General features: G+C 60.7%; 3 protein-coding genes across 8 annotated transcripts in view; 2 read left to right on the forward strand and 1 right to left on the reverse strand.

Moving 5' to 3' along the window:
* The window catches only part of EDC3 (enhancer of mRNA decapping 3), a 128,324-nt gene that overhangs the window by 48,139 nt on the left and 56,093 nt on the right, over positions 1 to 24,092 (forward strand). The gene's annotated exons all lie outside the window — the stretch shown is intronic.
* Positions 590 to 7,287, reverse strand: LOC100328937 (cytochrome P450 LM4). 2 transcript variants are annotated; one of them, NM_001171121.1, is given in 7 exon segments: positions 827 to 1,367; positions 2,838 to 2,924; positions 4,316 to 4,439; positions 4,649 to 4,738; positions 5,159 to 5,279; positions 5,662 to 6,492; positions 7,137 to 7,165. In NM_001171121.1, coding segments are annotated over 6 exon segments (1,551 nt in total). In that variant the 5' UTR covers positions 7,137 to 7,165; the 3' UTR covers positions 827 to 1,069.
* On the forward strand, positions 16,316 to 21,754 carry LOC100328613 (polycyclic hydrocarbon-inducible cytochrome P450c). 3 transcript variants are annotated; one of them, XM_008252400.4, is made up of 7 exons: positions 16,316 to 16,460; positions 18,710 to 19,572; positions 19,933 to 20,059; positions 20,152 to 20,241; positions 20,335 to 20,458; positions 20,590 to 20,676; positions 20,785 to 21,754. In XM_008252400.4, the coding sequence occupies exons 2-7, from the start codon at positions 18,736 to 18,738 to the stop codon at positions 21,074 to 21,076; spliced, it is 1,557 nt and encodes a 518-aa protein (XP_008250622.1). In that variant the 5' UTR covers positions 16,316 to 16,460; positions 18,710 to 18,735; the 3' UTR covers positions 21,077 to 21,754.

Consider the following 24,092-nt stretch of genomic DNA (forward strand, 5'->3'; position numbering starts at 1 on the left):
TGGGTCACTCATCTCGCGATGGGCGGTTGGGGTGTCGTCTGGGACCGAGTTTCTGTCTGAGCTCCTATTTTCAGTTCTTCTGAGTACGCACCTCGGGGTGGAATACCTGAATCCCGCGGCAGTTCTGTGTTTAACCTTTAAAGGGATTTTATTGATTTACTTGTGAGGCAGAAGGAGAGAGTTCTCATCCACTCATTCTCTCCCTAAAATCCCTGCCATCGTTGGTGCCGGGGCTGAGGCCGGGGGAAGCCAGAAACTTAGAACTCCCTGCGGGCCTCCCACGTGGGTTCAGGGACCCAGCTACTCGAGCCATGGCTGCTGCCTGCCAGCGTCCACATTAGCAGGGGTCTGAGCGGGAAGTGGAGCAGCCAGGACCTGAACCAAGCACTCCAGCGTGGGGTGCGGGTGTCCCACGCCGTGACTTAACGGCTCTAGCTCAACCCCCGCCCCATTTTTGAGTTTGGTTGGTCGATTTCTCATTGCTAAGATGTGGCAATTCTTCACGGTCTGGATATCGGTTTCTTATCAGGTGCATACTCTGTAAACCTTTTCTCTCGCTCTCTGGGTTGACTTTCACGCTTGATACTGATTTTTTTTTTAATATTTATTTATTTGAAAGGCAGAGTTACAGAGAAGCAGAGGCAGAGAGAGAGAGAGAGATCTTCCATCTGCTGGTTCACTCCCCAAATGGACGTAACAGCCAGGGCCGGGCAGGGCAGAAGCCAGGAGCTTCATCTGGGTTGGGCCCCTTCCTCCCCAGGCGCTTCACGTGTTCAAGACTTGGGCCAGAGCAGAGAGGAGCCGGCCACTGAGCCTGGGACGTAGCCCCGGGCCTGGGGAGCTTTGCGCTCTGGGAAAGTAGCCAGCCACAAGACCATTGACAGGGTGGGCGCAGGGCAAGGAAGCCGCAGGCAGAAAGTAGAGCCGCCGCTGCCCAGGGTTGGGCGGCAGGGGAGGGTGGGGGTCTGGGGACGGGGCGGGGCATTGCGGAGGAAGTTACTGTGAAGAAGAGCAGGAGAGGGCGGCCGAGCCCCCAGAGCGACCGCCGCAGCCCCGCCCCCGGCCGCCCTCACTGGTCGGAGAAGCGTGGGCGAGCCTGGACATGCTCACAGCGCGGGTGCTTCATGGTCAGCCCGTAGATGGGGGTCAGGTCCACGGGCACGCCGGGTGGCACGCTGAACTCCAGCCGCTGGAGCAGGATGGCCAGGAAGAGGAAGACTTCCCACCTGGCCAGGGTCTCCCCGATGCACCTGCGCTTGCCGAGGCCGAAGAGCGTGACCTTCTCACTCAGGGGCTTGTTGATGGCCGCGCCGTCCGCAGTGAGGAATCGCTCGGGCCGGAACTCCTCCGGGTCCCCCCACAGCTGCCTGCGAGAGGAAGGCAGGAGAGCTGACCCTGGTTCACTCCCCGAATTGTCTGCAATAGCCGAGGCTGGGCCAGGCTGAAGCCAGGAGCTCAGAACGCCACCCAGATCTCCCACGTGGGTGGCAGAGATCAGAGGACTTGAGCCATCACCCGCTGCCTCCCAGGGTGCCCGGTAGCAGGAAGCTGGAACTAGGCCTTGAACCCGGGCACTCCAGTATGGGACGGATATGGGATGCGGCGTTCCTGTCTTAAGCATTGTACCAAATCCTGCCCCCAAACTGAACTCTGACGTTTCTTTCTTTTATAAAGCTTTCTTTCACACGATTATCCTGGGCTGGGCGTTGTGGCACAGACGGCTTAGTTGTGGGTCGAGTTCCCACCCCTCCACGTCCCATCCAACTTCCTGCTAGTGTGCTCTGAAGACGGCGGACAACGCTACACAAACGGGAGACCAGGACGGGGCTCCAGGCTCCTGACTTGGCCCTCCCCCGGCCCAGGCTGTTGCTGGCGTTTAGGGAGTGAGCCAGCAGATGGAAGATCCGCCTTCCTCGCTCCCTTGCGCACGCTCTCGCTCGCTCTCTCTCTCTCTCTCTCTGTGTTGCTCTATCAAGTAGACAAAAATAAACGTTAAAAAAATAGCCTTGAAGATAGTGCTTTTTAATATCAATTTTTTTGCTTTATTTAAAGTAAATTAAAATGTGTTTAACTCCACGCCTCTGGCGAGGGGACTCAGCAGTGTGACTGGGTTCATGCCCTTATTTCAGAGTAGTCGTTAATAGCACAATATTGATAGCACCTTCCATCGCAAGAGTGTCCCAGGTTGGCTGGTAAGTTACACGTCCTCTGCCCATGGACTCAGTGGGGCCTCCCCAGGAGAGGAGGAGGCCCATTCACACCAGAAGGGGCTCCGCCTTACCTGTGAGATGTGCTCTGGGGGCTGGGGCCAGAATATGGAGCAAGCTTCCCGCCCAGCTCTATTTTGAAAAAAGACTTATTCATTTGAAAGTCAGAGTTACACAAAGAAAGGTAGGGAGCAAGAGAGAGAAAGAGTGAGAGAGCGCTTCCATCTGTTTGTTCACTCCCCAAAAGGCTGCAATGCCCAGGGCTGGGCTGGGCCACAGCCAGGAGCCAGGAGCCTCCTCCAGGTCCCCCACGCAGGTGGCAGGAACCCAACCACTTGATCCATCTCCACTGCCTCCCAGGGTCTGCACTAGTGAGAAGCTGGAGCCAGGAGCTGGATCCAGAAATCAAACCCAGGTACGCAGGCGTCCTAACCACCAGGCTAGACACTTGGCCCACTGGCCGACTCTTGCGTGCACTAACGTCTGAGAAACGTGGACCGAGCTTGGCCATCTGGACAGGCTACGTAGCAGGTGCCGCCTCCTTCCTTCCCCGTACCTGCTCTGAGCAGGCAAAGCAGCCTCCCGACTACCGAAGCTGTGCTTGTCTTTCCACGAGGGACGCGTACTCACGGGTCGTGGTTGATTTGCCACTGGTTTATGAAAATGCAGCATTCCTTGGGAATGTGGAAGCCGTTCAGTGTGGTGTCCCTGGTGGTGCTGTGGAGGGAAGAGGGCTCCGTCAGGCTCCGGGCTGGGGCAGTCTCACTCCCGTGCCCACTGTGTCCCAGCGCCCCCACCATGTAGTCACGGGCCCCACCCTGGCAGGCGGGATGAAATTGCCTCCCCTTCCCCCAGCTCCTGTCTTCAAAGCGAGTTTGCTGAACTCTGCGCTCAGCACGCATTTGGCCCTTCCTGGAGCCGGCATTGTGGTGCAGCCAGTTGAGATTCTGCTGCTCCACTTCTGATCCAGTTCCCTGCAAATGTACCTGGGAAGGCAGCAGGTGATGGCCCAGGTGCTTGGGGCCCTACACCCATGTGGGAGACCAGGATGAAGCTCCTGGCTCCTGGCTTTGGCAGGACCCAGCCCCAGGCTATTGTGGTTGTTTGGAGGTGAACTAACAGATGGAAGATCATATAGATAGTAGGGGCCCAAGGAGTTGGACCACCATCCGCTGCCTTCCCAGGCACATTAGTAGGGAGCTGGATCAGAAGTGGAGCAGCCAGGGCTGGCTCTATCTCATAGTGGGCTAAGCCTCCACCTGCAACGCTGGCATCCCATATGGGCGCTGGTTCTAGTCCCGGCTGTTCCTCTTCCAGTCTAGCTCTCTGCTATCGCCTAGGAAAGCAGTAGAGGGTGGCCCAAGGGCTTGGTCCCCTGCACACCTGGGAGATCTGGAGGAGGCTCCTAGCTCCTGGCTTCGGATCAGATCAAATTGGCTCAGCTCTGGCTGTTGTGGCCATTTGCAGAGTGAACCAGCAGATGGAAGACCTCTCTGTCTGTCTCTCCCTCTCTCTGTCTGTAACTCTACCTCTCAAATAAATAAATAAATAAACCAATGGACGGAAGACCTTTCTCTTGGTCTCTCCCTCTCACTGTCTGTAACTCTAACTCTCAAATAAAATAAATAAAATCTTAAAAAATTTTTTTTCAAGAAAAAAGTGGAGCAGCCGGGACTTGAACCAGGCATTGATATGGGACGCTGACATTGCAAGTCACAGCTTAGCCTGCTGCACCACAACAGCCTCTTGCTTGCTGCTGAAGTCAGCGTTCACTAACTCCCTTGATTTCGTTCAATTTCAGGACGTAATCAAGGCTCGGCGGCTGTTAGGTCCTGGCAGACAGCAGAGAGGCTGGACCCGCCAGGTGAGTGCAAGATACTCCCGGAGGGCAGGTTTGTGTCGGGATTGGCTGCGGGGCAGAGGTAGGGCTGTAGGAGCTGAGGAGAGGGTGGGGGTCACTCCGGGTCCTACACCAGCACCGTTGGAGGCTGCTGGGCTGGGGCGAGGGTGCTGGCAGGGAGGGGATGGGGGCAGAGCGGAGGGAGCGCTGTGATCTGGGTGTGGCTTTCTCCTGGCAAGGCCTGGGGCGGGCAAGATGGCCGCCTCACCTGTGGGGGATGGTGAAGGGGACGAAAGAGGTGTGTCGGAAGAGCTCCAGGATGAAGGCCTCCAGGTAGGGCAGCTGGGGTCTGTCGGAGAGGCGGGGCTGCCGCGCCCTGCCAACCACAGCGTCTGCAGAACACCAGGGGTGGGCGACGGACGGAGCTCAGGGCTACTGTGGCACTCGGCACCTGTGTCACTCTACACGGGGCCCCACTGCTCCCCAGCATCTTTGGGGCAAGGGTGGGCATCACTGTCCATCCGGGCTTTCACAGAGCAGGTGCGTAGCAGGCATCTGTAGATGGATCAAGCCCAGCCACAGGGTCAAGGGCACCACCTACCCAGCTCCTCCTGGATCTTTCTCTGTCTCCTGGGGTTGGTCACCAGGTACATGAGGCTCCATGAGAGTGCTGTGGTGATGGTGTCAAACCCTGGGGGGGATAGGAAGGAAGGACGGAAGGACCACGGAGACCTGCGTTAAACAAGCACCTGCCAGGGAGGGACCAAGCCGTATCTTCCTCTGACCCCAGCCCCTGAGCTTCCTGGGGGCAGGGCTGGGCTTCTTGGCGTGGACTTGGGACATTGGTCATCAGCTGCCGGCATGACAGGGGCTAGGCTTAGAGGTCAGAGGGTTCTTTATCGCTCCGTGGGGAAGCTGAGGTGTGCAGGGGGAGAGGGACTTGGAGCAGAGTTTCCAGTGGGAGTTGGTGGCACAGCTCGGGCCAGGTTCCTGTGTCCTGTGCTAGCCGGTGTGAGGCTGGGAGGCCTTCTGATGGGCCCTGGGGCTGAACGAGGGTGTGGGTGCCCAGCAGGCACCGGGTGGGGGTGGAGGGGCAGGGTCCCGCCCCTACCAGCTCCAAAGATGTCGTTGACGAGGTTGACGATCTTCTCCTGGGGGATGAGGCCGCCGTTGGCCTTGGAGTTCTTTTCGCTGTGCTTGAAGAGGGCGCCCGTGATGTCCTGGATGCTGTTCTGAAGGGACACGGGCTTAGGGCGCCAAACGCCGGCCCCGGTGGGTGGCGTGTCCTTGGGTGCTCCCCCCTCCGCCCTGCCTGGGGCTCACAGCAGGAGGCTTGACCCCTCTCCCAACAACCCAGGGTCCAGTTTCAAAGGAGGAAGAGGCCGGTGTGAACAGGGAAGTGAAGCGAAGGCAGAGCTGGGGATCAGCCACTGTTGGGGTTCAGGTTCCCGCAGGACAAAGGCTGAGGGCACCCCCCACGGTGCTGGCGGGTCTCCCAGGGCCCCTGATGGGGAAGCGGTAAGGGTGTGGATTCTGAGGAGGCGTGGTTGGCCCTGGGCCACATGGCTGGTCCTGGGGGGGGGGGGTCCCTCGGCAGGTGCACCCAGGGCTCACCCTGTCGAAGTCCTCATAGTGCTCCCGGACGGTTTTCTGCAGGAACCGCAGGAACCTCTGGTTGAAGTCCTTGAACCTCTGCAGGGGGCGGTTGGGCAGGTAGCGCAGGATGGGGAAGAAGTCCACGGGGCTGCCGGAAGAGGCGGTCTCCACGAACTTGCTGCTGTTCCTCACGACGTCCAGCATCTCCTCACTGCCCTGCGGGAAGTGCCGCCCAAAGCACATGGCCCCGATGACCCTGGCCGCCGACACCACCAGCTGGCTGTAGGGGTCGAAGCGCCCCACAGCCGCCATCAGCTCCTGGAACCTGCCGATGAGGTTCTCGGCCTCCTGGCTCACGTGCTCCTCCAGGTAGCAGGAGCTGGAGGAGGCGGGGTTGGAGGCGATGGAGAAGCTCTTCAGGGAGTCCTGGGCCAGGCGCCGGCGGGCGGCCCACACGGGCCCCGAGTCTGGGCTGAAGGTCATGCTCTGGCCCTCGGTGATGAAGGAGGAGCTGTAGAGGTCAGGCCGGCCCTTGAAGTCGTCGCCTTGCCGCACCAAGGCCTGCTTGATGGTGTCCAGGCCGCTGAGCACCACCACGGGCGTGGAGCCCAGGCGGATCTGGAACACGTCCCCGTAGCGCCGGCTCAGCCGCGCCAGCGCCACGTGCGGGTTCTTGCCCAGCGTCAGCAGGTGCCCGAGCAGGGGCCAGCCCCAGGGCCCCGGCAGACGCTTCAGGCCTTTGGGGACCTTAGGCCTCGAGGCCCTGACCGCCCAGAACACCAGGCAGAAGACGGCAGAGACCAGGAGCAGCTCAGTGACCGAGAGGGGAGCGGCTGGGGACATCGCCATCTGCAGCAACAGAAGGGGCGAGGCGGGAGGGGCCGGGCTGAGGGTCGGGACGGAGCTGCTCCTCCATCCGCGTCCTCATCCAGGCTCTGTGCTTGGCTGCCTGCCTGCTGCAACCCACAGAGGCTGCGAACTCCCAGAGTGGGTACCCAGGACGCTGAGGTGGGCCCCCAGCACTGTGTGTGTGTGTGTGTGTGTGTGCACGTGCACTCTGGAGGTTGTGCCAACAGGCCCCTACCAGGGCTGGCTTCCTGCCGGCCATGTGGAGCTCCCCCACCCAGTGACACGGAGGAGGCGAGGTCCCAGGGCTGCAACAAACAGCTTCTGGTCCATACCAGGAAGGGTGCCTCCCTCCGCCCCCAATGATGAGTGAGTCCCTGTCCATCACAGCCTGGGAGGCTGGGGTTGGGCAGCAGCCTTGGCCAGGCCACCCTCGTGGCTAGCGAGGACCCTCCTCTCCTCTCCCCCACTCCGAGGAGGGACCCTTGGAGATGTCCTAGGTTAAACCGCTCCTTGGAAAATGGAGGCACTGGCCTCCAGAGCTGGCGTAGTTACGAAGGCCAGGGCTCAGGCCTCCTCCAGGTAACCCAGGGCCCCCCGCCCCCCATCGCTGTAGAGCAGGGAGTCCCGAGGGCCGAGCAACTTACCTGTAGAGGCAGGTGCTTCAGATCGGCGGGGCTGTGGGGGCTGTCCACGGCGGCAGGCTCCGGCCGAGGGGGCATTTATATTCCCTACCACCTATCAGGTTGGCCTGGTCACCTGACATCAAAGTTGGATCACTGAACAAAGTTGGAAGGATCAACCCTCGGCTTTGGGCCATGAGCCCTCAGCTCCGCCCACTCCCCAGGCCCCAGGCCAGCTCCCTGGGGCTGGGCCAGAGAGGATCATGGTAATGGCCAGCTCTTCAGTAGATGTCCAGGGCAGGCGGATCCGCTTCCCTCCAGGGCAGGCCAGGGGGCTGGGAGTGGGCGCTGTCCCCAGAGGGAGGGTCCCTGCGGGCACTTGGTCCAGGGGCCCACGCTGCCCCTCTAGTGCCACCTCCCCAACAACCTATGACTCCAGCCGGCTCCGCATCTTGGCCTGAGCCTTCTAGAAAGTTCCCTCACGTTCCTGCCTCCTGGGAGACACAGTGAGAAACTAAAGAGCAAATGAGGTTGCTCGTGCGACATGAGGGCTCCGGCCAGAATCGCTGGGCCAGAATAGACAAGGGCTGCTCCGGAGACGGGGCGGCCAGATGTGGCGTGCGGAAGGCGGCCAGCACACAGAATCTCTCACAGGCTGCCAAGGACAGCTCCGGGAGAACTGGGGACATGTGACCGTGACCGTGGCCGGGAGACGGCATCCTGGGCTGAGGGCTGGTCTTCTTCCTTCTGCACACAGCAGCACGGGTGTGAGGGGGTACCCTGGTTTGTGGGGACAGGGGGGTGCTGGTTAGGGGTGGAGTGCCGTGACACCGGCAGCCTGCTTTCAAATGCTCTATCATCGCTCCCTGTCATCCATCTATTATCATTTATCAATCATCTCTCAATAAGAGATGATTATCTGTCCATCCTCTGTCTACCTATCTATCCACCATCTTTATCTGTCATCTGTCTTCTATCTTTCTGTCCATCCTCTGTCTACCTATCAATCTGTCTTCCTATGGATCCATCATCTGCTTATCTGCTAGTATCTATTTAACATCTGTCGGTCAGCTCTCTGCTGTCATTTATGTACCCTCTATGTATCCATTTGTCCATCTAGCAATCATCTGCCTGTCATCTGTCAATCAATCTACCTGTTATCCAAGTGGATGACATCTATCTGCTGTCTTTAAAAAAAAAAGATTTATTTTTTATTTATTTGAAAGGCAGAGTTACAGGGTGGGGGGAGACAGAGAGCGAGCGAGCGAGAGAGAGAGAGAGAGAGAGAGAGAGGTCTTCCATCTGCTGGTCTGCTCCCTGAATATCCGCAATGGCAGGAGCTGTGCCAACACGAAGCCAGGAGCCAGGCGCTTCCTCCCGATCTCCCACGTGGGCGCAGGGGCCCAAGGACTCAGCCCATCCTCCACTGCTTTCTCAGGCCATAGCAGAGAGCTGGATCGGAAGAGGAGCAACCGGGACACAAACTGGCGCCCATGTAGGATGCCCGCGCCAGAGGCGGTGGCTTAGCCCACTACGCCAGAGCACTGGCCTCTCTGCGCTCGCTCTCTCTCTCTCTCTCTCTCTCTCGTCTGAGGAACGTCAGCCTTCTATGAATGTACAGGTGCTCGCTGTATGGAAGGGGCCTTTAAGAGAGGCTCAGGTCTTGGCTGGGTCTGAGAGAGGGTGGAGCGCAGCCTTAGGTCGGGCATGGGGTGCAAATCTTACTTTAGGCTGAACTGGGCTTTTCACCCCTGAATACGGGGAAGCTGTGGGGTCAGCCAGTGGAGACGTCGAGGGGCAGGATGGGAAATGGGACAGAGCACAGCGGGGGTTGGAGGCTGGGGAAGGTAGGACGGTAAAGCTGTGCACATAAAACGGGTCAAGGGCCAAGCTAGGCCGTGCTGGTACAGAATGGAACTTTCATGAACTAACTACAGTTCACAGTTTACTCAGAGGCCCTTGGCTTGCGTAACGTCTCTTCTCTTCCAGGGTCTTGTCCAGGACACCTGGAGACATTTAGTCATTGGACTCTTCATGGCTGTGACAGTTTCTGTGTGATTATTAATTTATTTATTTGAAAGGCAGAGTTGGAGAGAGAGGAGAGACATGGGGCTGGCATTGCGGTGTAGCAGGTAGATGTAGGTGCCCTGGGATCGCTCTGGTCTGCCTTCTGCCTTCCCGTCGTTCCCTTGCGGGGGACGTCTGCCCTCCTCCCATCACTTCTCCCTCCCGCAAAGCTCCTCAAGGAAACACAGTGCTTCCGGGTCAGAGCTGCTTATAATGCAACACCAGGATGCCTTTGCGGCTCGGGCTCCCGTCTCCACTCACGCGAGTCTTCCCAGTCTGGCCTGCCGTTGCCGTCTTTAGCTGCTTGCCTGCTTCTCTCAGCCCCGCTGTGAAGACATCGCCTTGTGAAGTCCCACTCGTGACTGCCACATAACGCGGCTCGAGGGGCCAGCCTGGGGCGCGCAGCTGTTGTGGCCCAGTGGGTTAAGCTGGGACACCTGTATCCCTATGGGCGTGCTGGTTCAGGCCTTGGCCACTCGGCTTCCAATCCAGCTTCCTGCTAATGCGCCAGGGAAGGCAGCAGAGGATGGCCCAAGTGCTTGGGTCCCTGCACCCACATGGGAGACCCGGATGGAATTTTTGACTCCTGGCTTCCACTGGGCCCTGCCCTGGCTGTTGTGGGCATCTGGGGAGTGAACCAGCTGATAGAAGATCTCTCTCTCTCTTTCTCTCTCTCTTTCTCTCTCTCTCTCCTCTGTTACTCTGCCTCTCAAATAAATAAATATTTTAACTCTTTTAGAAAAGATTTATTTATTTGAAAGGCAGAGTTATAGACAGATGGGGGGGGCAGAGAGAGAGAGAGAGAGAGAGAGAGAGAGAAATCTTCCATCTGCTGGCTCACTTCCCAAATGGTCTCACCGACCAGGGCAGGGCCAGGCCGAAGCCAGGAGCCAGAAACTCCATCTGGGTCTCCCGCATTGGAGGCAGGACCCAAGCACTTGCGCCATCCTCTGCTGCCTTCCCTGGCGCATTAGCCAGGAGCTGAATCGGAATTGGAGCAGCTGGAATTCAAACTGGTGCCCATGTGGAATGCCGGAGTCACAGGCGGCAGCTTCACCCACGGGGCCACCGCGCCAGCCCCTCCCTCGATTTTGAATACAGTGCGGGTCGCACAGTGGGTGTGTTCTGTCCTTACAGCGGCCAGCGTGGACTTCACAGAGGGGCTGGCACCAGCAGGCAAGCAGCTAACAAGGACCCGTGGCAGCCCCAGGTTGGTGCCAAAGCCGTCGTGGCCGGAGGGGGTCCCCTGAACTGACCCTGTTGGACCTGGTACCTCACTTCCTGCTCCCGACTCTCAATGTAAAGTATGTTTGAGGTCTCTCAGGGCTGAAAATAAAAGTCAACTAGGGGGCGGGGGCCAAGCCTGGTGGTTCAGCTGCTGGCATCCCACACCTGATTCCTGCTAATGCAGCCCCCAGGAGGCAGTGGGGACGCCTGCTCCAGGAGTGGGAGATCTGGGTGAGTTCCTGACCCCCAGCAGGGCGGAGGGCACAGAGCCAGTGCGGAGGAGCCCTGAGAGCCTTGAGCCACAGCTGCAGTCCTTGCGTGGGCCACACTCTGCTCGGCAGCCTCTCCACAGCCGCCTTCTGGGGGCTCTGCCTTTGCCCGCTCCCCCCCGAACCCCTGCTCTGCTGGGCCAGCGCTCAGGAGCTGCAGCCTCCCTCCTGGTCTCTCTCACCTGCACAAATGGCCCCTCTGCACGACCCCAGGTGAGGGACTGCGTTGGGCTGATGGACACAGGTGGGGACTGGCCCGGGTTTGTGCCTGGGGAGGAGGAGGGGCTGCAGGGGGTGAGGGAGCCGGCTGGGGAGGGCCCTGCAGGCCGCAGTCAGGAGGCTGCTCCCCTGCTTCTAGAATCTTCCTCTGTAAGGGGCGGGGTCTCCGCCTCAGCACAGCTGCAGGCGGGAGGGCAGAGGGCTTCGGGCAGCAGGGAGCAAAGGGGCAGCTGATGCCTGGGACCCGGCTCTGCTGGCGTCCCAGGGCCACCCCAGCCAAGGCGCCTCCAGCATAGCTCCCGCAGGGCCCAGACGCAATGGACCCACCCTGCCATGGCCCTCGGCAGCCATAGTGGGGGCTTCCGCAGACATGCTGAGCCCCCAGAGTGGGCCTGTTGGAGGCCATTCTATCCAGGGCCCAGCTGTTCAACAGGAGCGACCTCTTAGGAGCCTGTCCAGCCTGAGTGGTCTTGTTGGCTTCTGTCACTCAGAGGCTCGGCTGGGTAAGCCGCCCTGGCTGGCCCCTTGGGTCAGAATTTTTTTTAAGGTTTATTTATTTATTTGAAAGGCAGAGATTCAGAGAGAGAAGGAGAGAGAGAGAGCGCTTCCATCTGCTGGTTCACTCCCAAAATGGCCACTTTGGTCAGCCTTGGCTAGGCCAGGCCAAGCTAGGAGCCAGGAGCTTCTTCAGGGTCTCCCACATGGGTGCAGGACCCCAAGCACTTGGTCCATCTTCTACTGCTTTCCCAAGCCATTAGCAGGGAGCAGAATCAGAAATGGAGCAGCTGGGACTTGAACTGGCGCCCATGTGGGATGCCTGCACTGCAGGCAGAGTCTTAACCTGCTACACCACAGCTCTGGATCCCAAGGGTCAGAATTCTTCTTCTTTTTTTTTAATATTTATTTATTTATTTCAAAGTCAGAGTTACACAGAGAGAGGAGAGGCAGAGAAAGAGAGACAGGTCTTCCATCCAATGGTTCAGTCCCCAACTGGCCGCAATGGCTGGAGCTGTGCCGATCTGAAACCAGGAGCCAGGAGCTTCCTCCAGGTCTCCCACATGGGTGCAGGGGCCCTAGGACTTAGGTCATCCTCCACTGCCTTCCTGGGCAGCCGGGTCTTGAACCGGCACCCATGTGGGATGCCAGCGTTGCAGGTGGAGCCTTAGCCTGCCACACCACAGCGCCGGCCCCGAGCCAGGCTCCTTTGAGAGTGAAAGAGGGCACCTTCGTGCTGATGTCAGGACGACAGCTTAGGCCAAGACCGATATGGGAGATCCTTAATTACAGCAGTCGGGAGCCAGGGAGCCAAGGGTCTCTGTGGACGGGCAGGGGAGGATGGGACGGAACTGAGGACCCAGAGCTGGGTTGACTAGATGGGATGAAGGCGCAATTGGAGACATGGCCCAGGTCTCCATCCACCCAGATTCCCAAATAGCCACAGCCCCAGCCCATGCAGGGACGCCCGTCCATGCTCCTCATACTCCATGATGGCCTTTAACCCCCTCCCTGGCTGCTCCTGTAGCATTTCCTGACCCAGCGTGGGCTCTTCTTCGGGGGGCGGCTCCTGTCAGTCCCCTGCCACAGGGCCCTCAGTGGTGCTGGCCCAAAGCTCTGGGCTGGACGACTCCGCTGAGCCCAGACCTTGGGCTGGGTCTCTGCCCCTCCAACCCAGAGCCCTCTGTCCTCCCCACTGCCCACTGCCCCTGGCCCTGCCCTTGTGTGCCTGGTATTGATCCCTGGGGAGCCCTCGCCAAGTGCTTCTCACGCAAAGGCGTGGAACTTTGACCTAGGAATGTGCTCAGCTCCAGGCCAAGGTCCTCGAACCTCCTGCCCAGCTCCCTCCTTCTCTGCCCAGTGCCCAGTGAGGGCCGCCTTCCCAAAAAGGGCATGCCTCTCACAAGGCCATGCAGCTGCCTCTTGCCCAGGAGCCTGGGGGCTGGGGACCCTGGTCCAGAGGCCAAGCTCGTCCACCTTCTGCCCCCGTGGGCCAGTAAATCATGGTGCAAGGGCCCTGTCTAGTGGACAAGAGGCCTGGGAGCCAGGTTCTGCCTGGACCGGCTCTGTGCTGTGCCCTTGGCCTTTGCCCTCCTGACCTCAGTTTGTCCAGCTGAGAAATGGGAGAACTGGCTTTTTAGCCAATGAATCAGCCAGTGCCAAGAGCCCCTTGGAGGAATGTGAGTGAGGAATGCACCTTCTACAGAGAGATGGGGTTTCCTGAGACCCTGGTCAGGAACCCCACCACGCGGTGGCCCCCCAGCACCCATGCCCAGAACCCCAGCATGCGGTGGGCTCCCAGCACCCATGCCCAGAACCCCAGCATGCGGTGGCCTCCAGCACCCGTGCCCAGGCCACTGTTTCTCCGGCCAGGGGAAGCTCAGGCCTCGCTCCCTGCCTCGCCGCCATGGCTGCCACACCAGCCAGTCCTCTTGGCAGCTCGAGCTCCAGTCGAGACTAAAGGATGGACCCCACTGTGGCGGGTGGGGGGGTGACGCAGAGGATGCCCCGGAAGTGTTCCCTGTCGCCTGCATTTTGGGGGGTGATGTCACCTTCCTTGTGTCCCATCTGTAAGTCAGTGTCTCGCCAGGATGGTGCTCACAGACCCGCTTCCCACTTGGTTCTTCCCCACGTTAGGGCACGGAGGAAGAAGTGGCAGGTTGTGTGTGTGGGGGGCATGTCACAGCAAGGGTCCGATGGCCAAGGAGAAGGGCTGGAAGCAAATCTCAGCTGAGGACAGGATCCAGGAAGGCACCCTGGAGGAGGTGGCGTGAGGGGAGCGTGCAAAGTTAGAGGGAGAGGCCCGGCAGGCTCTGCTCAGGAGTCTGATAACCCTTCTCGGGGTGGTGGGAGCTACGTGAGGGGTTCAGGCAAGAGGGTGATTTTGAAATGAGGTTTTGGGGTCCGCGCTGTGGCATAGCAGGTAAAGCCACCACCTGCAGTGGTGTTCAAGTCCCGGCTGCTCCAATTCCAATCCAGCTCTCTGCTATGGCCTGGGACAGCAGCGAAAAATGGCCCAAGTCCTTGGGCCCCTGCACCCATGTGGGAGACCCAGAGGAAGCTCCTGGCTCCTGGCTTCAGACCGGTGCAGCTCTGACCGTTGTGGCCATCTGAGGAGTGAACCAGTGGGTCGAAGACCTCTCTCTCTCTCTCTTTGCCTCTTTGTAACTCTGCCTTTCAAATAAATAAGTAAATAAGTAAATAAATAAATAAATAAATAATTTTTTAAATGAGGTTTTGCATTTTTTTAAAACTTTTTTTTTTGACAGGTAGAGTTAGACAGTGAGAGAGAGAGACAGAGAGAAAGGTCTTCCTTCTGTTGGTTCATCCCCCTAATGGCCGATCCGAAGCCAGGAGCCAAGTGCTTCCTCCTGGTCTCCCATGGGGTGCAGGGCCCAAGCATTTGGGCCATCCTCCTCTGCCGTCCCGGGCCACAGCAGAGAGCTGGACTGGAAGAGGAGCCACTGGGACTAGTACCCGGCGCCCCAACCGGGACTAGAACCCGGGGTGCCGGCACCGCAGGCGGAGGATTAGCCTATTGAGCTGCAGCCCCGGGCTGAGGTTTTGTATTTTTGAAACAAACACTCGGGGTGCTGCCTGGTGGAGGAGGTGGAAGGAGCATAAAGAAGGTGGGAACTCAGGCCAGAGGCTGAGTGCACAGGTGTGGTGTTGGCGACACCTGCCCTCGCTCTCAGGTGGCTGTCATCAGAATGATGGGCGTGGTCTTGCTCCAATCGGACCCCAGCAGCGTCTCCATGGCTCGAAGAGGCAGCCCCGTGGTGCTCAGCCAAGGGCTCCCCCCACACGGCAGGGCTGCTCCCCCAGGACCCCACCCACCCACCTCAGCCTTGCTGCTAGGTCTCTCGTGCACGGGGGGGGGGGGGGAGGCACCATTCCAGTGCCCTGGTTCTGCTCCTTCCACTCCCACCTCCACCCCAAAACCGCCGCTGCCTGCACCAGGTGCTGCCTTCATCCACGCGCCCCGATGACCACCCCGCTTTGTCTGAATCGCAACCTGCTCCTTCGCTCTCTACCTGGTTCCCTCCCTCGGGGCGCAGGCCCCCTGTGCCTGGCGCACAGTAGGCGCTTGCTACTTATTTTGCACAAGGGAGAGGTGGGTGAGGAGCAGGCGAGGCCGGGTTCTGGCCTGGGCCAGTGCGGACCACGCCGCCGACGCCGTTCGCGGGGCTGGGGCCGGCGGAGTGATGAGTGAGCTGGGGACAGGTTGAGCCAGACACGCAAACACGGCTTTTGTCCCCAGACACCCCAGGTCGGGAGGGTTCGGCCTCGCACGGACAGCGCGGCGTCGGACGAGGCAGCCTTGGGCGTAGACCCAGAGCGCGGACTGGACGCGCAGGCTGAGGCGAGCTCCGCACGCAAGCCCGGGCCCTTTGCCCGCCTCGCCCCCTCTCCAATCGCGCGCCTGCGACGCTCGGGCGAGGCCCTGGCCCTTTAAGAGCCGCGCCCCTGGCCCCCTCCCCCCACTTCGCGTGACTGCGCCGGGACCCGTGCCCAGCCAAGGACCCGGGCGGCGAGTTGGCTGCGCGGGCCTCCAAGCCCTTCTCACGCAACTCCTGGGCGCCGCGCCCCCGGCCAGGTGGCGCGGGGAGGGGCCGCGCGACCTCTGGCCTCTGCAAGCCTGCAGGTGCTCCGACGCGGGCGGGGGAGCCTCCGCGCCCCTTCGCATTCCCCCCTCGCACCCTGGCCGGTCCCGGGGGGCCCCCTCTAGCCCTTGCGCTCTGTAGCCCCCGCAAAGTACTAGCGACCCCCTGGCCTCCTTCCTGGAGCCCAGGGGCAACCTCGAGGGCCAGGGTCCGGCGGGAGGTGGCCCTGGGTTGCCACGCGCCTGACCCCGGAGGCGGCGCCCGGAGAGCCCGCGCGACCCTCGGTCCGTGAGCGCGAGCTTCGCCGGGTCGTCGCGCCCTGGGGGACGGGGCCAGCTCAGCGGCGCCTCTGGCCTTCCGGCGGCCGTGACCTCGGGCACAGGGTCGCTGAGCTTCTCACGCGAGCAGGGACTCAGTAACCCCGGGGGAGCGGTCGCCAGCGGGCAGCCCCGCCCCGCCTGGCCGGTTGGCTGGGCAGCGAATGGGGGAAGGGGGACTGGCACCGCCGTGTCCCGGTCGGTGCAAAAATGATGTCGGGAGATCCGGATCTCCCGACGGAGCCCCTCAGGCCCCCTTTTCCGGGTGAGCTCCAGCTTCTGCCTCAAATCCCCGCGATGCATAAGGGGGTGCCTTGTAACTGGGGGTCCCAGGTATCCGCAGCCTCCACCCCTTATGTGCAGGCACCTAGATGAGGCCTCCCTGTGGAGGTCTTGTCTGTCCCCTCCTCCCCCTTCTCGTCCCACCCTGGAGGGCCCAGCCCCCCGCCCCGCAGCCCTCCCTCTCCCCCCCACCCACCGGGGGCAGCCCCTCCCTCCCCCCCTCCAGTAAAGGAGGCGTGGCCACACGCAGCCTCCTATAAAGGTGGCAGTGCCCTGGCCCTCACCCTGGAGGTGACCGTGCCTTGGAGTCTCCTCTCACCCTCTCACTTCCAGAGGAGCTCGGCACCTTGCATCCGCAGGTGAGTGCAGGTGAGTGTTCCTTTCACTCCCTGTGAAAGGAACATTTTGGTGCCTACAGGGTTTCCTAGGGAGCAGCAGAGGCCGGGATTGTCCTCAGTGGCCAGTCAGTGCAGCCCCCAGTAGGGGCACTGAGGCCGGGGGAAGGACAGGACTTAGCCCAGTTCCTACGACGCGTCCCAGACCTGTGCGTACAGACACCAGCCCTGGTCGGGACTCCACGGGCAGCTCCAGCTCCATGCCCACACACCCTGGGCAAGCTTGGGGCTGCCCCCATCGGGGCCACCTGGGGGGTAGAGGCTCTGTGTTGGGGGAGGGGTCTTCTCTGGGTGGGAGGGCAGACCCAGGGAGCCTGCCAGGTTCTTCCAGCTGTACCGTGCCCTATCTAAGGGCAGCCCCAGTGGGCTCCTCTTTCCCAAGTACTGCTTACCAGAGCGCTGTTCTGAGTAGGACACACACACACACACCTGTGCTCTCCCCAGCCACTTTCCCTGTCTGTGGGCTCCTCTGCAGGCAGGCAGCTGTGGGACAGCCAAGTCCATGGGCCTTCGCCTCCTCCCGTGGCACATAGCTGGAGGTCCCCGGACACCCACTGAGCAGAAGGGGGCCCCGTGGCCACCAAGGCCTGGCAGTGGCCCTGCTCATCCAGGGACTTAGAATCTAGTGTACCTGGGGATTCGGCTCCTGCAGGAAACCTGCCGACAGCAGCAGGGGGCTCTGGGGCTTGAGGTGGGAACGTGGAGCCCCTACTGTAAGACGGAGTGGGCGGCTCCTCCAACAGGGCACAGCTGGGTGGCTCTTGGTCTGCTTTCTCTTGCAGAAAGGTAAAATGACCATCGACACCCACCTGAACCCCAGCACCGGGCCTCCTGACCTACCTACAGCCCGGGGCCCCAGGCAGAGCCCGATCCGTGGACAGAATGGTCCACGATGCACTCGCCCTTCCTAGACCAAGCCTGCAGGCAGTACTGTCTCCGCTTCTGCTGGGTTCAGGTCCATTCCTGACTCCCTGGGTTCGGGTGGCCTGGTGGGAGTCTTCCATTGACTCTTGCCCCTGGGGACCAGCAGAAGGGGGAGGCGGGGACTCTTCATTCATTGAGAGTTGAGCTCAACGAAAATCCTGGCCGGGATTTCTTCACCTGATCTCCAGCGGCTTATAAAGGGCGGGTGGGAGGAGCTCAGAGGGCTGGGCTGAGAGCGGTGTGGCTTTGGCAGTGGCCTTTGCGCTGCCTGCCCAGCGTAGACCCTGGGATGGAGCAGCAAAGAAGCAGGGTTCGGCCGGCGCCGTGGCTCACTAGGCTAATCCTCCGCCTTGCGGCGTCGGGCTAATCCTCCGCCTTGCGGCGCCGGCACACCGGGTTCTAGTCCCGGTCGGGGCGCCGGATTCTGTCCCAGTTGCCCCTCTTCCAGGCCAGCTCTCTGCTGTGGCCCGGGAGTGCAGTGGAGGATGGCCCAAGTGCTTGGGCCCTGCACCCCATGGGAGACCAGGAGAAGCACCTGGCTCCTGCCTTCAGATCACTGTGGTACGCCAGCCGCGGCGGCCATTGGAGGGTGAACCAACGGCAAAGGAAGACCTTTCTCTCTGTCTCTCTCTCTCACTGTCCACTCTGCCTGTCAAAAAAAAAAAAAAAAAAAAAGGCAGGGTTCTGGGAGAATTCCTCCAGGGCTCCTTAGAGGCTCGCAGCCTGCTGGGGGGGGGGGCGAGCCCCGGCTCAGCACTGTCCCCAGGAGGCTCAGGGCCAGTCCGTGCCCCCTCTGCAGGTCAGCCTTCCCCAAGCGTGCAATGAGGCCAGAAGACTGGCTGATTGCGAGGGTCCCGAACGAGAGAGGTGGGACTCGGTATGCTACCCTCCGATCCTGTGCTTATTCCAGCGTGCCACGGGCCACTTGGACATTGAGGACGCCATTCACGGGCAGGAAACTGTGTGGATGCAATGGCTCCAGCGCCGGGTGGGACTCACGGGGAGGTAGGGGGAGACACGCTGTGGACCCCTGCAGCAGCTGAGTCTGCAGCTGCCACTTCCTGGCTCTGCGACCTTGGGCGAATCACCTGCCCTCTCTGAGCCTCACCTTGGCCTCCCTGGCAGGCTTGTGGCCGTTACTGAACAGAGAATGACTAGGACGTTCTTGGCGCACAGTAGGGCAGCTCAACAAGTGGCTTCTCCCCATAGCTTGCTCCGGTGTGCGCCTAGTGAGGCGCTCTGGGTGGGGAGGCTCCCCCTCATCCCTCACCTGACGGCTGCGTTGCTTTCTTCCTGCAGCCACCAGGGAGACCCCCACGTCCGCCATGGTTTCCGATTTTGGACTCCCCACCTTCATCTCAGCCACCGAGCTGCTCCTGGCCTCTGCCGTCTTCTGCCTGGTGTTCTGGGTGGCTGGAGCCTCAAAACCTCGGGTCCCCAAAGGCCTGAAGCGTCTGCCGGGGCCCTGGGGCTGGCCCCTGCTTGGGCACGTGCTGACGCTGGGCAAGAACCCACATGTGGCGCTGGCGCGGCTGAGCCGGCGCTACGGGGACGTGTTCCAGATCCGCCTGGGCTCCACGCCCGTGGTGGTGCTCAGCGGCCTGGACACCATCAAGCAGGCCTTGGTGCGGCAGGGCGACGACTTCAAGGGCCGGCCTGACCTCTACAGCTTCTCCTTCGTCACTAAGGGCCAGAGCATGATCTTCGGCTCAGACTCGGGGCCCGTGTGGGCCGCCCGCCGGCGCCTGGCCCAGAACGCCCTGAACAGTTTCTCCGTGGCCTCCGACCCCGCCTCCTCCAGCTCCTGCTACCTGGAGGAGCACGTGAGCCAGGAGGCCGAGAACCTCATCAGCAAGTTCCAGGAGCTGATGGCGGCGGTGGGGCACTTCGACCCCTACAGGTACGTGGTGATGTCCGTGGCCAATGTCATCTGTGCCATGTGCTTTGGCCGGCGCTATGACCACGACGACCAGGAGCTGCTGAGCCTCGTCAACCTGAACGATGAGTTCGGGAAGGTGGCGGCCTCCGGAAGCCCCGCCGACTTCTTCCTCATCCTCCGCTACCTGCCCAACCCTGCCCTGGACACCTTCAAGGACCTGAATGAGAGGTTCTACAGTTTCACCCAGGAGAGGGTCAAGGAGCACTGCAGAAGCTTCGAGAAGGTATGGGGGACGGGCCGCAGGGCCGGGGAGGCGGAGGGCCCTGGGGGGCTTGGCAAGGCCTCAGGGAGGCATCGCCTGGGGTTCAGAAGTCAGCCGAGGACCTGGAACCTCTCCACGAGCCAGACAGCAGTGGCCGCTCACCGCAGGCTCCTGCACCAGCGGTTTCGGGGGCCGGGAAGGAAAAGGGTGGGAAGCACATCCCGGTAATAGCGCCGCGCTCGGTGCATCCGTGTCGCTTGAGTCGGGCTACTGCGTTCTAAGGCAGGCCAGAGCCTTCGAGGGGCGGCTGCAGGGGGTGCTCGTGGGAGCGAGGCTCCAGGTGGGATAGCGCTCACCTGCGCGCCCCGCCCCCCCCCCCAGGGCCACATCCGGGACATCACGGACAGCCTGATCAAGCACTACCGGGTGGACAGGTTGGACGAGAATGCCAACGTCCAGGTGTCGGACGAGAAGACCGTTGGTATTGTCTTGGACCTCTTCGGAGCTGGTAGGAGCTACCCCCCGTCCCCGCACCCTCGCAGCACCCACGTGCCCTGGCTCGCCAGCTGAGTCATTTTCCCTCTCTTCTGTGCCGCCCAGGGTTTGACACGGTCACAACTGCCATCTCGTGGAGCCTCATGTACCTGGTGACCAAGCCCAGGATACAGAGAAAGATCCAGGAGGAGCTGGGTAGGTGGTGGGGACGGCCTTCAAAGGCTTGAGGCGGCCTTCCCAGGCCAGGTCTGTGCAGCCCCTGATCCACCGCCCCCGGGTGCTCTGCAGACGCTGTGGTTGGCAGGGCGCGGCGGCCGCGGTTCTCCGACAGACCCCAGCTGCCCTACCTGGAGGCCGTCATCATGGAGACCTTCCGACACACCTCTTTCCTCCCCTTCACCATCCCCCACAGGTGAGGCTCCGAGGATCCAGTCCTGCCTCCCGGGCATCGCTGCAGTCCGCGTGCTTGGTTAGGGTGGTGGTGGGAGACAGGGGTTCATTCTCCTGTGGCCAGGAGCCTGACTGAGCCTCCTCCCTCTGCAGCACCACAAGGGACACCAGTCTGGGTGGCTTTTACATCCCCAAGGGACGCTGTGTCTTCGTGAACCAGTGGCAGAACAACCACGACCCGTGAGTTGGGAGGGACAGGGACGGCTCCGAGCCTCCTGGGTGTGGGCGGCTGTCTCAGCCGGTCTCCTGGGGGGCTCAACCCAAGCAGCTGCCTCCCTCTGGTTCCAGGGAGCTGTGGGGTGACCCCGAAGCCTTCCGGCCCGAGCGATTTCTCACCCCCAGCGGCGCGGTGGACAAGGCGCTGACGGAGAAGGTGCTGCTCTTTGGGCTGGGCAAACGCAAGTGCATCGGGGAGACCATCGGCCGCCTGGAGGTCTTCCTCTTCCTGGCCACGCTGCTGCAGCAGGTGGAATTCAGCGTGTCGCCCGGCACGACGGTGGACATGACCCCCATCTACGGGCTGACCATGAAGCACGCCCGCTGTGAACACTTCCAAGCAAAGCTGCGCTTCGAGGCCTAGACTGTGCCCCGGGCCTAACTGGGCAGCCTGACCTGGGGACCTGTGCAGGGGGCTGTACTTCTGCCTGAAGCTCACAGCCGCTGGTCAGGCTGATTCTGTGCTCTCTGGGCCGTGGGCAAACCAGAGGAACCCAGCCTGCCCCCTCCTCTGGACTTGTCCCTCTGCGTGCTGACCGCGGTGGGGGCCCCCACAGGAGCTGCTGGAGGGAGGAGGCCCTGAGGGCCTCTGATGAACTCTCTGGAAGCCCCCACGCCCCGCGGGTGGCAGGCACCATGTGGGTGCTGACTGGCTGGGGAAACACGAGAGCGGGCCCCATCAGGGCCTGTGTAGTCTCGCTGACAGCCCAGAGCAGCCAGGAGTGAAGGGTGAAACAGCCCAGGGTGCTGGTCCCCAGGGGGTCCCACTGCGGGAGCGGGGCTGAGCTGTGTGCCCTGGGGGTCTGGGACACCTGGGCCTATGGGACAAACAGGGCCGTCTCCTGGGAGCAGAGAGCAGAGCGGGTGCCGGCACAGGGGCTGGTGTTCCCAGTGCCTTCTCCACATCCCGTGTTGAAATGTCTGTCTTTAACATTAACGCCCTGTGATGCGCTTGCCTGCTTGCTTAAGAGCCATTTATTGAGTGCAACAGAGAGGGTTCTAACCAGCTGCGTGGCGGTGTGAATAAACACACTACCAGACATCCTGCGTCCTGTGGGTGCACACTTTGTTTTGTGTCTTGAGTGAAGCTGTCACCCGTCTGGCTGCCCCCTGGGGCCCAGTCTTGAGTTGGGTTTTCCTGGGGCGGGGGGGCAGAGGGTGCAGCCACTGTTCTCAGGCAGTCTGCCTGGGCCAAGGCCCGATGGCTTTGCTGTGTGCCTTGGCCTCTGGCAGGGAGAATCCTCTGACTCAGCCTGGGGGACTCAGTGTTTAAAACCCTGCTTTCCAGGGTTGAGGGAGCGACACACAAACACGTCCTCCAGTGAATTGTGGGCAGGTGCGTATGGGAGGGAGGGGTCCAGAGCCAGGGGTGAGAGAAGCCCCTCCAGGCCAGGGATGCCTGAGCCAAGCCTTCCTGAGAGGGGAGGGAGCACCTCCGTCCCCTGGGGCTGGCACATTAGACAACACTGTGAGCTCTGGGGGCAGCTTGGGTGAGAGAAGGTTCACAGCTCAGAGCTGTGATCTGCGGCTCAGGTCCTGCAGCCACGGTGGGACTGGAGGCTGATACCAGACTGTGGCTCAAGTTTCTTCAAGATTTGTTTATTCATTTGAAAGGCAGAGTGACAGAGAAGGAGAGACAGAAAGACAGACAGACAGCCACACACACACAGACCTTCCATCTGCTAGTTCATTCCATAAATGGCTTCAACGGCCAGGGCTGGGCCTGGCCAAAGTCAGCAGCCAGGAGCCCATCCTGGTCTCCCACATGCAGGGCAGGGACCTGAGTCTTGAGCCATGATCTGCTGCTTCCTGGGAAGCACTTAGCAGGAAGCCGGATCAGAAGCGGAGGTGGGACTGGATCCCCGGCACTCCAATGTGGGTGCCCCAAGGGATGGTGGTTAACCTGCTCCCTACAAGGCCCGCTCTTCAGCCATTCTTGTAGTGGTTTATTTTGTATCCCAAAACACAGAGGAGCCTTGAAACATGTTCAGTGAAAACAGCCAGGTGGACACTGTGGCACCGTGGGCTAGGCTACAGCTGGGGACACCCACATCCCGTTTCAGAGCAAGTCCCAGCTGCTCCACTTTCCATACAGCTCCCTGCTGTGGGGAGCAAACCGGACTAGACTGAGTTACTGGAATTAAGACTTATTCTATGCATCTGCTCTCCTGTGGGGAGCAACCCGGACTAGACTGAGTTACTGGAATTAAGACTTATTCTATGCATCTGCTCTCCCACAATATGGCGCTGGGAGAGAAGTAAACAGCCTCCGCACAGCTGCCTCCAGTTCAACCAATAAACTGTAGGACTTGCTCCTGATTGGAGAGCAGCGTACTCGGCGTGTGGGCAGCCGAGTTAGGATTGGCGGAGGAGGACTATAAAGGAGGAGAGAGACGGCATGCACCAGGAACATCTAAGGGGAACACCTAAGGGGAACACCTGTGCTGCCCCCGAGAGAGCCGGCTGGCGGTGTGCCGCTCCCCTGCGGAAGTGGGGAATGTGGCCAGGGGGAACTGCCCTTCCACGGAGGTGGAAGGGATAGTAGCCAACCCGGGAAGAACCAGCAGCAAACCCGGGGAGGGCCGAGCAGACGAAAGAACAGCGCAGGGTCCTGTGTCGTTCCTCCACGAAGACGGGGAGCGACACCTGCTAATGCACCTGGGAAGGACGTGGACAATGACCCAACTACTTGTGGCCCTGTCACCCACCGGGGAGACCAGGATGGAGCTTCAGGTTGCTGCTCTTTTTTTTTTTTTTTTAAATTTTTATTTATTTGACAGATAGAGTTAGACAGTGAGAGAGAGAGACAGAGAGAAAGGTCTTCCCTCTGTTGGTTCACCCCACAAATGGCTGCTATGGCCGGAGCTGTTCCAATCTGAAGCCAGGAGCCAGGTGCTTCCTCCTGGTCTCCCATGCAGGTGCAGGCCCAAGCGCTTGGGCCATCCTCCACTGCCTTCCCGGGCCACAGCAGAGAGCTGAACTAGAAGAGGAGTAGCCGGGACTAGAACCCAGTGCCCATATGGGATACCGGCGCTGCAGGCAGAGGATTAACCAAGTGAGCCACGGCGCTGGCCCCCAGGTTCCTGCTCTTTGGCCTGGCCCAGCCCTGGCTGTTGTGGGCATTTTTGGGATGAACCAGCAGATGGAAGATGGACCCCCTCTCTGCCTTTCAAATAAACTAATAAATCTTAAAAAAAAAAAAAAGACACAAAAGACCACATATTGTATGTGTGCATCTCACAAAATTTGTGGAAACTGGAGTTAACAGATAAGTTCATTTTGGTGCAAGATTTTTTAGAAATTAAGCAGATGCTAGATCTTACAAAAGTTCGTGGAAAATGGGTAGCATACACGGGAAGCAAAGCGTTTGCAGCTTGATA

Source organism: Oryctolagus cuniculus, chromosome 12 (assembly GCF_964237555.1).
Source record: "Oryctolagus cuniculus chromosome 12, mOryCun1.1, whole genome shotgun sequence".
Taxonomy (NCBI): Eukaryota; Metazoa; Chordata; class Mammalia; order Lagomorpha; family Leporidae; genus Oryctolagus; species Oryctolagus cuniculus.

What these genes read in the sequence shown, in the direction of transcription:
- LOC100328937 (XM_017339812.3), bottom strand. Translation starts at nt 7,211, where the DNA reads ATGCCCCCTCGGCCGGAGCCTGCCGCCGTGGACAGCCCCCACAGCCCC. An exon ending in ACTATGAGGACTTCGACAGG is followed by an intron (nt 5,280 to 5,661) that starts GTGAGCCCTGGG and finishes GTGTCCCTTCAG; the next exon opens with AACAGCATCCAGGACATCAC. An exon ending in CCCTTCACCATCCCCCACAG is followed by an intron (nt 1,368 to 4,315) that starts GTGAGGCGGCCA and finishes TTCCTCTCGCAG; the next exon opens with GCAGCTGTGGGGGGACCCGG.
- LOC100328613 (XM_008252400.4), top strand. Translation starts at nt 18,736, where the DNA reads ATGGTTTCCGATTTTGGACTCCCCACCTTCATCTCAGCCACCGAGCTG. An exon ending in CCCTTCACCATCCCCCACAG is followed by an intron (nt 20,459 to 20,589) that starts GTGAGGCTCCGA and finishes CTCCCTCTGCAG; the next exon opens with CACCACAAGGGACACCAGTC. An exon ending in TGGCAGAACAACCACGACCC is followed by an intron (nt 20,677 to 20,784) that starts GTGAGTTGGGAG and finishes CTCTGGTTCCAG; the next exon opens with GGAGCTGTGGGGTGACCCCG.